The sequence below is a fragment of the Anabas testudineus genome, chromosome 16 (assembly GCF_900324465.2).
Source record: "Anabas testudineus chromosome 16, fAnaTes1.2, whole genome shotgun sequence".
NCBI classification, from domain to species: Eukaryota; Metazoa; Chordata; class Actinopteri; order Anabantiformes; family Anabantidae; genus Anabas; species Anabas testudineus.
In genome coordinates, this window is record NC_046625.1 from 11,337,767 (window position 1) to 11,352,743 (window position 14,977).

A 14,977-nucleotide genomic window follows, 5' to 3' on the forward strand; every position below is an offset into this window, starting at 1 on the left:
AATAGATTAATAAGTAACTTTATATCCATACAGTGGTCACTGTATGTACGATATACAGCTTGTAACTTGACTGTCAACTAATTTATAAAATTACAAATTACATTCTATAATTTAGGTTTTATACTATATAAGTGCAATTTGTAAGTAAAGTGATGGTGTTAGTGTCATAAAAACTTACTGACTAACTAGTTATTAATTATTGACACATCACAGGGCTGTTAATCCAGCTCTCAGGTAATTTTAGAGGGTTCTTATTGTTGTTTTTGATTAATTTAATGTAAATTTACTCTCAACCAAAACACACATAGACATACAAACTGTACTTTATGTATAGAAGGATGGAAACTATTATATTGCATTGGATTACATCACAGAGTAGTTTTCTTGCGGTTTCGGGTTTTTCTGGATCATTTGATAAGGTAACATGGTGATTTATTAAAAGCAAGTTACATTTTCATTCACCTGTCACTTGTTTTTCAGAACTCCTATTGACCTTTTACACATCCAAAGCAACAAACCTGAATCCGATTGTTTTCTTTTCACACATTCTTTTAGTTTACGTCACATTTAACCTCTTTACATGCAGCCAGTGCACTCTGGGGGAGGTGAAATATACCACAGACAAACCACAGGAGCGATATTTCCCATGATCGTAGTGACAGTGTTAAAAATTTCCCTTTACCCTTACAATGAATTTTACAGAGTTACATCAGTCATGACGATTTTACAGTTGAAGACGGGAAACTTGATTTGCCTTTGATTTAACTTGGTATGAGAACAAATGAAAGGAAATTTAGAAAAAAGATTAAAAGCTTAACATCAGCATGGTCTGAGGTGTTTTCTTATAACGTCAACTATTCGCAAAGGAAACCCTCTCTCCTACAAAGGTAGGACAGAGGGTGCAAAATGCAACAGGACAGAAGATGATGACACAGCGTGAAACCTGTGTTTATGATTCTTTATCAATGAGTCACACGATGTCCGATTTCAATAAGAGATGCAATCACGACCACAATGTGGTTCTTAAACAAATAAACTCCTTTTAAGGTTTTCCAAAATGATGATGGTTATAATCACTCATCTACTGAAGTGTCTGTCTTCAGTGTAGGTGAATCACAGACCTTTGTCCCACAGTGAGAAAACATTATGACCTTATGTTATTTAACCTCTTCACACGCATACACACACACACACACACACACACACACACACACACACAAACACACACACTAGACAAAACAATTTCTAATCATCTCTTCATCAAAAGGCAAACTGTGAATTTTCATGTCTATTCCCATTCTTGGGAATAATTTAACCAGATATTTGGTTAAATTATACCGACCCTTGGATAAATTGCTCAACTCAGAACAGTTAACTGACAGAACAGAGTTGATGATTCATCCATTGAGCCAAGGCTGTAAAAGGTGGATGATGATCTTAGTGTCTCTTCTTAAATGGACATGCACCCTCCACCACACAGACCTCACACACTGCAAATAAAAGATGTTCTAAGCTGGTTTTTCAAGAAGCTTGAGGCAGAGATCCGGTGCAGACCGACCGGGGGTTTGTTTTCATCCAAACAAAATGTTCAGTAACACGAATGACTCATAACTTAGTTTAAATGTTGTCTTTTCACTTTAAAGTCCCATAACTTGACTTTTGTGACTCTGTATTTTCCAAGTATCTGAACAAGATGCAAGGACAGATGAAAGAAATGAGGACTCATTTCAGAGTACTGCAGTACGGAGTAACTATAAATAGGATCCAAAACGGTCAGCTGGGCAGCTTCTATCTGTAGTTAGAAATACACATGAACTTGTTGCTCCAGGTCAAAGAGTGGAGGACTGAATTAGAAAGCAAAATGTCTTGCCAGAGGTCTGTCCCCACAGTACTGAAAACTCTACTGTACTGTATGTACTGGTGAGTCGTGAGTCCTGACCTGAAAACTGTCTCCACTAGTGCCAGAAACAAAAGAAATGGCAAACGTATATTGAATATTGATGTCACACAGTTCATGCCTCAACACTTTGCCTGTCCGTCTGTAATAATGACACTAATAACAACCACAGATGTGGAGGTTTATGGAAGTATTAAAAGGGGAAGGAAGTCACAGACTCTATGGTTGCTCTCTTTGTGGTCATTTTACATGTCTCCGTGTTCATATTCATTCATTTGTAGTCATTTTGTGTATGTTAATATGTTTCTCTTGGAGGTCATAAATTGTCTATTTTTAATTGTGTGTCTTCATTGGGTTCATTTTTTCCTGTCTCTGTATTTGTTTATCAGTACAGATCTCATCCTATGTTATCTTGGTTATCTCATCTTATCTCATCTCATCTTCTGAGACTCTCAGATCTTATTAAGTGGAAACATGCAGTTGGAAACTACCACATGTTCTCAGACTCTCCAGTCACGCCCCTGTCACTATTGACTCTAATTAATTATTTACTATGAAGCTACATCCAGGATCGATACCGTCCGACTGACACCATCGTGGCTGAGCCCGGATCGAGTCGGATCAGTTGATTTCTCAGAGGACAGAGAGACAGAGAGTCAGCAACTCTCGTTTCCCACCGAGTCCGAAGAGTGAAGAAGCCGTCATAAAGACGGGGGAGGAGGCGGAGGAGGGGACAGGCAGCCCCTGGACCAGGCGTCCGTGTGATCACCGGCTCTGACATAAGTCGACCGTCGGACTGAGACGGGTCTGAAGGACGAGCTGGACACAAAAGTGAGGACTGGATTTGATTCGGGTCCATTTCTGTGTCACTGTGTCTGATAGAGCCGCTCATTGATCCAATAAGCTTTGGTGCATTAAGGCAGGAGCCAGACATGGATGAGAAGGGGGAGATGGAAAAGCTGTCCGCAGCCAAACAAGAACAAAATGGACATTTAACATCAAGGTAAATAAGGAATAAGAGAAAGAAATAGAAAGTACATTTACTCAGTAGGATCAGGATTTCTGTTTTCTACTTCTTTATCATTTTACTCCAGTACATTACACTTTACACCTGACTTTACTACTTTGTAGATTCAGTTGAATAAAAAATAAAACTAACATTTTTAATTTGTTATTATAGGTTAATAAAGTATTTAATACAGTATTTAATACAGTATTTCATTGATCAGTGTTATGCAGCAGCAGTAGATAAAGAAATTAAAATGAACACCTGCTACATTAAAGTCATGTACACATTAATGTATTAATAAGTCTAAAACAGTAGTAAAGTACATTATTCTGACTTTGTCTATACTTCAGATGAGTACTTTAAGTATCTTTTAAAGCTAGTACTTCTTTACTGTCATATAAGTAGGATTTCCACACTGTGATACGGCTACTTTTACTTATTAAAAACCTTTTTTTATTCACTCTATGACTCCTCCAGTGAGACAATGGAGGATGACAAAAAGAACAAGAAGAAGAAAGAAAAGCCGCCGAAGCTGCCCACGGTCGGCCCCATCGCTGTGGTAAGTTCAGGCATCACACTGTGATTTCGTTCTGTCAGGACCAGGAGATTTTTTTAAGCATAGTTTTTTCTGTTGCCAGAAAAGGATTTGGGATGATGTGGTGCATGTGTCTTTGAGGTTAGCAAGTAGAGCTGTGAAGCTGGTAGCAGGTTGTTAAAATTTTTGGGATGGTGTGATCTTTAAAGCCTATCAGCAGCAGGTGCGTGAGTGTGTGAAATGCGAGGGGAAGTGTGGAGAGAGGATGGGAGTGCGGCACATCCTCCTGTTGTTTGGGTGGACTCCACCTGTCTCCTGCTGTGAGAATATAATAGCTGCTTAGAGTTCAAAGGTTTGATTCACCGTGGACTGATTTCATAATTCGAAATCTCACTAAGCACGAAGAAAAATAACTCACAGGAGACTTCACATCGATCGCTGCATGTCATTCCGCTGTTTTCTTGTATGTGAATCTGTAGTTTAGGTTTGCAGACAACTTGGACATCGCAATGATCCTTGCTGGGACAGTGATGGCCATGGCCAATGGGGTAGTGCTTCCTCTCATGTGTATTGTGTTTGGGGACATGACGGACAGCTTTGTATCTGACGCTATGGCTTCCAACAACCAGACTGGTCAGAGTGAGTCTTCAGTTAACAGGCACTGGCACAAATAAATAAACTAACCGGACTACACAAATAAAAAGGAATAGAAAACCTTAATGTACTTTTTTTTACCCTGCATCTTCAGATGACACCAGTATACCACGAAACAGCACCCTACAAGAGGATATGCATCAGTAAGACGTCATACTGTATTATTGTATTTATTTTTGGTTAATTGCTATACAAGTATATTTGTTATGTTATGTCTCTGCTCTTCTCTTCCAGGTATGCCATCTACTACTCCATCATGGGTGCCGTTGTGCTGGTGGCAGCTTACCTGCAGGTTTCTCTCTGGACCCTGGCAGCAGGGCGGCAGGTCAAACGCATCCGCAAGTTGTTTTTCCACCGCATTATGCAGCAGGAGATCGGTTGGTTCGATGTTAATGAGACGGGAGAGCTCAACACACGTCTCACAGAGTGGGTAACACACACTGAAGATCTCAAATCTAACGATATCCATTTTGCTACAATGGAAAATGTCATAAACGTCCAATTTGCATTTGCAGTGATGTCTATAAAATCCAAGAGGGCATTGGAGACAAGGTGGGGATGCTGATCCAGGCCTTCACCACCTTCATCACATCCTTTATCATCGGTTTCTCCAGAGGGTGGAAGCTCACTCTCGTCATCCTGGCTGTGAGCCCCGCTCTGGCCATTTCAGCCGCATTTTTCAGTAAGGTCAGTTCTCCTCGTCGACCCGTCTTTCTCCTGGTACCTCGCACGTTTCGACGTGGATCACAAGAAGCATCAAGCATGTGCGGGTCCTCTCATCAACATGGTTATCATCCCGTCTGAACAGGTGCTGACGAGCTTCACGAGTAAAGAGCAGACGGCGTACGCCAAAGCTGGAGCCGTGGCAGAAGAAGTTCTTTCTGCCATCAGGACAGTGTTTGCGTTCAGTGGTCAGGACAGAGAGATCAAGAGGTGAGTATGTTGTTCTGAACTATATTCTCCTCTTGAAGTGGGTCTCACTTTACTTCGTTAGTCCATTGCCTAACCTATTGTCAGTATATTAAAATCTACCTTTTTGACAGACTACAGGGCTTATTTTTAGTTCTGTGTAGATAAACATCTGTACAGGGAAAATAAATATCTATGTGCTACCAGTGCAAATGAATTTCAGTTCATTTTCAGTTTCAGTTTCAGTTTTTCATTTGTGTTGACCACAGATATCATAAGAACTTGGAGGATGCTAAGAGGATGGGAATAAAGAAGGCGCTCTCTTCTAACATTGCCATGGGTTTCACCTTCCTGATGATCTACCTGTCCTACGCGCTGGCCTTCTGGTACGGCAGTACACTCGTCCTGAATTTCGAGTACACCATTGGAACCTTACTCACAGTGAGTAGACACATTATTATTTACAGTGTTTTACCTTTAAAGTTAAGGGAGACGGCTAACACTGACGCCTGTCTTTAGGTGTTCTTCGTGGTGCTTATTGGGGCGTTCGCGATGGGACAGACGTCTCCCAACATCCAGACTTTTGCAAGCGCCCGCGGAGCAGCACACAAAGTCTACAGCATCATTGATCACGTAAGCACTGCAACGTTTTCACAAACATGTTCATCATTTTTGCTGTTGCACCGTTGTCAGTTTGTATTACTGAACCCGCACCACTGTGCTCTGACACTCACGGGGAAGCCGCTTTGATGCAGCCGACAACCTGGACTCAGTAACGAGATGTTGGACTTTGCTCTAATTGGAAAAATCTGCTGTGTGAATGAAGCTCGCGGGTCATTTGGTTCATGCTGCACAGCTTCCTGTACTTGCTGTGAATCTACTTCCACTGAGTAGTCTCAGCTCCTTTAGCAAAAACAAAGAAAGAAATAATAATAAATATAATTTCAACTTGAGGAACACCACTATCACACATGTAGAGTTGTCCATGCTGCTGCAGTAACATGCAGCATAACTAGTTTGTGTAGTTTTTCACTAGGACAACACGTTAGAGAGTAACATGTAAATTCGAAGCACAGATACAGGATATTGCATCGTACAAGCTATTGGCAGAGCAGCACATCTGTTTGGACATGAAAACAAATGAGCATGTACACGGCCTTAAGCGAAACAGAAAGATAATGAAATCTGCTCTCGGGGCTTGTTTTACACTTTAACATCTATCAGGTAAACTGAGACCATGTCACTTTTGGACACTGTGGACAAGTTGCTTTTACCCAAATGTATTTTGTATTTCATTCTTTTTTTATGTAATGTTTTCCTTTTTGGGGTATTTTTATTGTTTTTATTTGTGAAGCACTTCTTCACACTTCACTTCTTCTGACATCTGGGCTTGAAAGGTGCTTCTAGATAAACTTTATTGTCCTGCAGGGTGAGGCCTCCAAGAGGGACATAAAACAATCTCAAGTTCTGCGTCAACGTTTGCTGCAGCAAAGCACGAGAGAGAATAACAAACATACATGTGCGTTAGAGCCCAGAGAGAAGCAGCAAAAGCACAAAGGGCTGTGGAAATAAACATTAGTCTTGTTAAACACACTTGCCCTAACCTGGAGCGCTAACAGTCTTCCTCTCTTTGTCTGTTGAGGATATGATAACAATCAGGCCCTTATCCCGCTGTGGTCAAACTACAAACCGGAACACAGCAGACTTTTAGAAATGACTGTTCACACATGTCTCGACAGAAACCGAGCATTGACAGTTTTTCAGACGACGGTTTCAAGCCTGACGCCATCAAGGGTAACATAGAGTTCAAGAACATCCACTTCACCTACCCCTCGAGGGCCGACGTCAAAGTTAGTTCCCCACAGACACAACACTGTACTCTGACAGTCCACATGTATTTATTCTAACTGTATCTCATAGCTGATGCGTTTCTTACTTTTTAGGTATTAAACAACATGTCTCTGAGCGTGAGGAGTGGGCAGACCATTGCCCTGGTGGGCAGCAGCGGCTGCGGTAAAAGCACCACGATCCAGCTGCTGCTGAGGTTCTACGATCCTCAGGAAGGATCTGTGAGTGACGGCACTGATTCAGTATCTGTCATCTGGCTGCTTTTACTAATACAGTATCATTAGTAGTTACTGCACAACAGGTAGTGTAGGATTTTCCTGCTGGTTTCCATTTAGTAGACAATTAATGGGAGAATTGTAATATTCCAGACATGAATTATGGTGATAATATAGTGACATTTTGTGGATGTCTGCATTTGTAAATGCTGTTTTTATCTCCTCTACTGAAAATGCTACTGAACTTAGTGGTTTCCTGGAAAGTGCTATAATGACTCTGATGAAAAACTAGCAGTAATGTAAAGTGTACAGTAAATTAACAAAATGGCATGAAAGCTGTCTGGATGTAGACTGAAGTGCTGTGTCTGTTTGGTTGCTTCTCTTTAGGTTTGTATTGATGGTCATGACATCCGTTCTCTTAACATCCGCTACCTGAGAGAGATGATCGGCGTGGTGAGTCAGGAGCCCATCCTCTTTGCCACCACCATCGCTGAGAACATCAGATACGGTCGACCTGACGTGACGCAGCAGGAGATTGAACAAGCTGCAAAGGAGGCGAACGCTTACGATTTCATTATGAACCTTCCTGATGTATGACAGTTTTTATCACTCTGTGACCCCATGTGTTGATGAAGAACTCCGTCCACTTGCTAAACTTGACCCTCTTATTGTTGAGCAGAAGTTCGAGACTCTGGTCGGAGACCGAGGGACTCAGATGAGCGGAGGACAGAAGCAGAGGATTGCGATCGCTCGAGCTCTAGTCCGTAACCCCAAAATCCTACTGCTGGATGAAGCCACATCTGCTCTTGATGCTGAGAGTGAGACGATTGTTCAAGCAGCACTCGACAAGGTACAAACAGACACAGGCAACTTAACGACAACAACTTTTTTAACAACGCTCACACTAAAATATGTTTATATGCACTGCATGGCTTCCCTTAACATATAGTACAGACTTCACTGTTCCCTACACGCTGAAACCTTAGTGATCTTCTTTCTTTTCATCTAGCGCCTGCAGCAGGTTGATTTTATTGATTTTTAGTGAATTGTCTCAAACATGAAAAACTATGTACCATTCTTCTATCAACTTTTATTCTATTGGACATAATTTTAATATGTCTGTAATTTTCCATAACTGTATCCACCATGTTACACTCCTTCATTTACTGTCGTACAAGGAAACATACAACGTGATCGCCTCATGACCTAGGGCTGTTGCTGGGTCTTGACAAATACTCTATAAGTGGGATGAAGGATGGAGGATGATATAGGATGAATCATAAGGACGTTTGTGATCCTCCGACCTCCAATACTTCAGCCCATGACCAAATATTTGCACAGCTAATAACATTACCAACAGCCTCATGTGTACTTTGTGTTTAGTGTAAATTAGCAAATGTTGAATACCAACACACTGTAAACATCAGGACGTTATCGTTGTCTTTGTGAGCATGGTCTAATGCTAATGTTAGCATTTAGCTCTAATCGTTTATGTAAATGTTTTGACACGTTTGCAATTGCAGAGACAAAAACACACGTTTTGTCACGTGTTTGTATGCAGGTCCGACAGGGTCGTACCACCATCATTGTGGCCCACCGCCTGTCAACCATCAGAAACGCAGACGTCATCGCCGGTTTCCAGAAAGGAGCAATAGTAGAGCTGGGAACTCACAGCCAGCTGATGGAGAAACAGGGAGTTTACCAAACACTGGTCTCCATGCAGGTAACACACACAGACATCTGCTTTGACACATCCTTTTGTAATTTTTTATCATTTCACATTTTCATTGTGTTTCTTCCAACCACAGACCTTTGAGGAAGCCAAGGAGGGAGAGGAAGCAGAGTACGAGCTGTCTGCAGATGAAAAAAGCCCGTTAGTCAAGTCCTTCTCCGAGTCGTCTCTGTACAGGAGGAAGTCCACACGGGGCTCGTCCTTTGCTGCCTCAGACAGAGGAGGGGAGGAGAAGGAAAAGTCTAATTTGGACAACGACAAGGCAGAAGAGGTGATCTTTCATCTCTCATCAGTTTGCAAAATGTGGTTTTCCTGAAAAAATTTAAATATGGCAGAAATTTGCCACTCATGCTAAAGATAGGTTTGAAACTAATAATGATAACAGAACCACTCCCAGTGTCTTTGTAGCCCAGTTTGACTCAGCTGCTCTCCCTCTTTCTGCAGGATGAAAACGTTCCCCCTGTGTCGTTCCTTGAAGTGTTTCGTCTCAACATCCCTGAGTGGCCGTACATTTTGCTGGGAACCATCTGTGCCATAATCAACGGAGCCATGCAGCCGCTGTTCGCTGTCATCTTCTCCAAGATCATCACTGTGAGTTACTCTTATTATCCATGTACCATGGATGTTTTCTTGTTAACTAACGTTTTTGACATGTTGTCGAGAGCTATAAATGTGTTTTCTGCCCTTTCAGGTGTTTGCAAACCCAGATCTAGACGTTGTTAAGGAAAGGTCCACATTTTTTTCCCTCATGTTCGCCGTTATTGGAGGTGTATCCTTCTTTACCATGTTTCTACAGGTATGCACCGTCACGCTCATGTTGACATTTTAACTGGCCTCAAAGATTTGACATTTATGAAAATATGTTTATTTTCCACCACACACACACACACACACACACACACACACACTGTACAGGCTTTAGTGCGGGAGTATACACTGATCAGTCACAAGATGAACTCCAGGATGTCAGCATGGGGACAAATTAGTTCTGAGCTGCACATATGTCAGAACACTCACACATTGTGCCACCACGATAGACACACACTTTAATTCCAGGTTTACTAATGTCTTCTGTCTTTCTATCTTTCCCAGGGCTTCTGTTTTGGTAAATCTGGAGAGATTTTGACCCTGAAACTGAGATTAAGGGCCTTCAAGTCCATGATGAGACAGGTTCGTTCAACAACTGTGAGACCTGCTCAGGGTTCTACAGGCGCTAAGATAACAACCTTGATTAATTTGGATCACATATATCTGTGTTTGAAACTTGGGTTAAATGCGAAATTTGATGCCACCAAAACATCCCTGTCTTCTTGCAGGACCTCGGCTGGTTTGACAACCCCAAAAACAGCGTTGGAGCTCTCACTACAAGACTAGCTACAGACGCTGCACAAGTACAGGGGGTAAGTTTAATGGGCGGTAACTCAAGACTGTCACAACCATTCGGTAACACCAGTGATCCTGATGGCTGCTTTGCTCCCATGTTTCACCTCTGCCAAGGCTACAGGGGTACGACTGGCCACAATGGCCCAGAACTTCGCCAACATGGGCACCTCAGTGATCATCTCCTTCGTGTACAGCTGGGAGATGACCCTGCTCATCCTGGCTGTGGTGCCCATCATGGCCATGGCGGGAGCTGCAGAGATAAAGCTGCTCACTGGACATGCCGCCAAAGACAAGAAGGAGCTGGAGAAGGCTGGAAAGGTGAGTGTCCACATTCCTTTTTATGACTCTGTAAGGATGAGCATCATTTGTTAAACTGCTAGACTTATGATTTAAAGTAATATGCTTGTATATCTGTTTCTCTGCAGATTGCTACAGAGGCCATCGAAAATATCCGCACTGTCGCCTCACTTAACAGAGAACCAAAGTTTGAATCTTTGTATGAGGAAAACCTTGAAGTGCCATACAAGTATGAGCATCACTTAAACAGCATTATCTCCATGGAATATGTGAACAACTATTATTCTATATGTATTTTAATCAAATAATTTGGGCAGCGTTCCCTCTAATTCTTCCTTTCTGTCTCTTTCTGTGCAGGAACGCCGTGAAAAAGGCTCATATATATGGTTTCACCTATTCCTTCTCCCAGGCCATGATCTACTTCGCTTATGCCGGCTGTTTCAGATTTGGAGCTTGGCTCATTCAGGAAAACCGGATTGGCGTTGAGGCGGTATTCCTGTGAGTAAACACACGGCACGAGTTTGTCTCGTCTGTTAATCAGGATGCTAAGTTTCTGAAACATTAGATTTCCAGTTTGTGTGCACAGCAAAAGGTTCTCGTTGGGAGAGGGGACTGTTTATTTTTCCTCGAATCATTTCATGGCCTGAAGCATGTGAGGGTTGCCGTGAACGTTGTTAGGAGGAAACACCACTGACAATTATATTCTACCTGTTACACAAAGTCCAAAGTTCTGGAGGACAATAAACCTATAAAACACAGAGATAAAAACTTCTCAACTAAGCTACCAAAGATGCAGTTTGTCAAGCTGAGCTTGCGTAAACAAGAATTTACAGAAATAAAGAGTATGAAATTATTTTAGTGTGGAAAGAAGTCTAAGAGGCTGCGGCTAAATATGTAAAGGAAACTAAATCTGTATACAGTTATTCAGGGCAGTCATGTAATAGTAATATTAATAGTAATAGTAATAGTAATAGCCTGTATATTTAAGTCTGATAAGTGTGACTGTTTAAAGTGATACAGTGTTTAAAATCATAACTTATATAATCATAACTTTGGACTAGTTAAAGGTAAATTAATGTAATAATGTCCATTAACTTAACGTAACTTAATTTCATCTGTGTTTGTCTTAATAAAAAAAACAAATAAAGAAAAAATACAAGTGGTTTGAAGGTTTGGGAAATTTGACACATTATTCTTATGCACTGAGCTTTTTTTACACCTCTTCATTTCTCGTTTTTAAAGTGCATTAGCTCAACAAACGTGATCATCAGTTCTTTAAAACGGTTCTCACTTTTGACGCTTGACTTCTTTTCTCAGTGTGATTTCGGCTGTTTTGTATGGTGCCATGGCTTTGGGGGAGGCCAACTCCTTTGCTCCAAACTACGCTAAGGCCAAACTGTCAGCTTCTCACCTCATGATGCTGGTGAACAGAGAGCCCGCCATTGATAATCTTTCACAGCAGGGAGAGTCCCCGGTACATAACACGAAGCCCCGCACACCAAACACAGCACTTAACTGAATTAATGCAGCTCTTTTTTTTACACACTAACGTGTCACTCCTCTGTGTCGCCCCCAGGACAAATTTGATGGTAACGTGCGCTTTGAGAGCGTGAAGTTTAACTACCCGTCGCGCCCTGATGTTCCCATCCTCCAAGGGATGAATCTAAAGGTGAAGAAGGGAGAGACGCTGGCTTTGGTGGGGAGCAGTGGTTGCGGAAAGAGCACCACCATCCAGCTCCTGGAGAGGTTCTATGACCCCAGAGAAGGGAGAGTGGTGAGAAGACACACACACACACACACACACACACACACACACACACACACACACACACACACAAACACCTGCCTCTTCACCTACTGTCAGTTAATGGTTAGCTCACCAGTGTGTTTATTACTGCTTTACAGCGCAGTACTGATGTCACATGGACCTTGGGAGGTTTTAAGATCTGTGTAGTCTGATTGTTTTTTATCTACTTTACTGCACTAAACTGTTTGTTTTATCTTGATAGGGTTACTGTACTGACAGTCCTCTCCAAATAATATTTATTGCTCTCCCCTGGTCTCCAGTGCTGTCTGAGTATTGTACATCATTATGTTGTCCTGCTACTGCTCTGGAAGAACAAGAATTATATGATCTGAAATGTTTGGTTGACGTCTGAACAGCAATAATTAGTGTTTTATATTAACAGGGATTCAACAGTTGACTTACACTCTGATTAACCTTTAATTTAAACTAAATTGTCGAACGTAATGTCTGTCAACAAACCATGCTCCACCACCCCTTCTACTCTAATCCCTGTCATCCTCTCTCCTTCAGGTGCTGGACAACATAAATGCAAAAGACCTGAATATTTACTGGTTGAGATCCCAGATAGGCATCGTGTCCCAGGAGCCCGTGCTGTTCGACTGCACTTTGGCCGAAAACATCGCCTATGGAGACAACAGCCGCACGGTGACCCAGGAGGAAATAGAAGCTGCTGCTAAGGCAGCCAACATCCACAGCTTCATAGAAGGCCTGCCACAGGTAACCGCTGTCATAGCAGTATGAGGTTTTTTACGTGTCATTTTTATACAATAGTTATTATCTTTACAACATCTCAAGGCCATCTCAGTCACACACGTGAACCGGTGATATGGTCAGTGAACCGGTGATTATGTAACAGCACCAGAAGGTTTCAGACTTGAAGATGCTGAAGAATCATTTACCCACATTATGAAAACAGGTTTTTTCTCTCTTCCCTCTTATGGTGCCTAGTTTTGACTTTCAGGACATTCCTGAATATTTACTTGGTATGAGTGGTAGTAGACCTCTCAGTCAACACCTGCTTAACGAACTCAACTATAAAAATCCTTTCACACTTTTGCTGCTGTTTTCATAATTATTGTTGTCTTTGCAAATAGTTTCAGTTTATAAGACAAACACCCCACTCTCTCTCTCTCTCCTGCTTTGTTTGTACGAGCAGAAGTACGACACTCAGGCAGGTGATAAGGGAACACAACTGTCAGGTGGACAGAAGCAGCGTATAGCCATAGCCCGGGCCATCCTCCGCAATCCCAAACTGTTGCTGCTGGATGAGGCCACCTCCGCACTCGACACTGAGAGTGAGAAGGTGAGCGTTTGACTTGTTATCTTCTCACCACAGATCCCTCAAAGGAGGGATCCATTGTTAGAGTCTCTACCATTCCCTCGATGTTTTACCTAAATGAACACGGTGACTCCTCTGTCTCTGTAGGTGGTGCAGGAAGCTTTGGATCAGGCCAGGATGGGCAGGACATGTATTATTGTGGCCCATCGTCTGTCCACCATCCAAAACGCAGACCGCATCGCAGTCTTTCAGGGAGGAGTGGTGGTGGAGCAGGGGACACATCAACAGCTGCTGGCCAAGAAGGGAGTCTACCATATGCTGGTCACCACACAGATGGGCCACAGGGGGAAATAAGAGGACAGCGAGACACAGAGGAGTCCTACTACATCATATTATTTTTTAGCTTTATGTTTCCACAGGGTTGGATTAAACACTTGTGCCTGTTAGTGCCACCTCCCTGCTTCACATTTGTGTAAACTCAGACTGAGCAGCATCAGTGGAGCAGCTGAGAGCGGAGTGTGCCGACTGTGGCCTGGTCAGTTTATAGCTACATGACTTTTTAGTCTCCTCTGTTGCCGCTGTAACTCATTGGGTCATATTGTAAAGTTTGGTTGCGTTTAGCGACCGTTCAGTTTAACTTCAGCACTGCGGTTGGCATGTGACAGTAGGAAGGCCTCAAGCGTAAACAGTAAAATTAGCGATGACTGAGTTTTAGCTGCTTCAGTTTTAGTGTTGTGGTATTGTGCATGCTGGCTCACTGCTGCTTTATCACAGCTACTGAGGCACTTTTCCTGCTGTGTAAAGCCCAGTTCTGTTGAACCCCCTCATTGTTTTCTTTATCCCTCCTTCATGTGTACACTGGAACTAATTTATGGCCAGTACTTGATGTAAACAGACCATAACTGCTGTGACACCGTTCAGTGCAAAATACCCATGCCAAACGTACATTGATCGATGCTACAGAAAACTTATCAGAGAAAGTTATTTGATAAATGCTGTGATGCTGTTTAACTTTTGAACATTTAAGTTAATAAAATAATTGAACGCAGGACATATTCTGTCCACGCAGGGCTGTGCAGATGTGAATGCTCATTCACATCTTTGCTGCAATCACTAGAAATATAGATGCACAGAATTACTAACCTGTTAGGAGGTATTATATTTTTATCTAACTATTAAAGTTTTGTACTCAGTTATAGACTCATGGCATTATTTTAACATGATTTTATTAATTTAACAAAAACATCTAATCGATAGGAATCTCTCTATTTGCTACAACATTCATACTATGCTAGACTTTCAATTCACTACATACATTTAATGCTTTTCTTCAGTATTTATGTTGAAAGTTCAACTACTGAGCTAATTTTAATTGGACTATTTGACAGCAGTGCAATCCTATTCACATTTTA

General features: G+C 42.0%; 1 protein-coding gene across 1 annotated transcript; it reads left to right on the top strand.

Moving 5' to 3' along the window:
- The first annotated feature begins 2,496 nt into the window (after positions 1-2,496).
- Positions 2,497-14,895, top strand: abcb4 (ATP-binding cassette, sub-family B (MDR/TAP), member 4). Its single transcript, XM_026370834.1, has 27 exons — positions 2,497-2,900; positions 3,384-3,465; positions 3,921-4,080; positions 4,190-4,238; positions 4,330-4,521; positions 4,611-4,782; positions 4,904-5,028; positions 5,274-5,445; positions 5,524-5,637; positions 6,744-6,854; positions 6,948-7,073; positions 7,455-7,658; positions 7,747-7,917; positions 8,629-8,790; positions 8,876-9,070; positions 9,244-9,390; positions 9,491-9,595; positions 9,892-9,969; positions 10,116-10,199; positions 10,297-10,500; positions 10,608-10,708; positions 10,837-10,977; positions 11,797-11,953; positions 12,056-12,253; positions 12,797-13,003; positions 13,443-13,589; positions 13,713-14,895. The coding sequence occupies exons 1-27, from the start codon at positions 2,830-2,832 to the stop codon at positions 13,917-13,919; spliced, it is 3,882 nt and encodes a 1,293-aa protein (XP_026226619.1). The 5' UTR covers positions 2,497-2,829; the 3' UTR covers positions 13,920-14,895.
- The last annotated feature ends 82 nt before the right edge of the window (positions 14,896-14,977 follow it).

What these genes read in the sequence shown, in the direction of transcription:
- abcb4 (XM_026370834.1), top strand. Translation starts at nt 2,830, where the DNA reads ATGGATGAGAAGGGGGAGATGGAAAAGCTGTCCGCAGCCAAACAAGAA. An exon ending in ACGATCCTCAGGAAGGATCT is followed by an intron (nt 7,074 to 7,454) that starts GTGAGTGACGGC and finishes GCTTCTCTTTAG; the next exon opens with GTTTGTATTGATGGTCATGA. An exon ending in AGCTGGAGAAGGCTGGAAAG is followed by an intron (nt 10,501 to 10,607) that starts GTGAGTGTCCAC and finishes GTTTCTCTGCAG; the next exon opens with ATTGCTACAGAGGCCATCGA.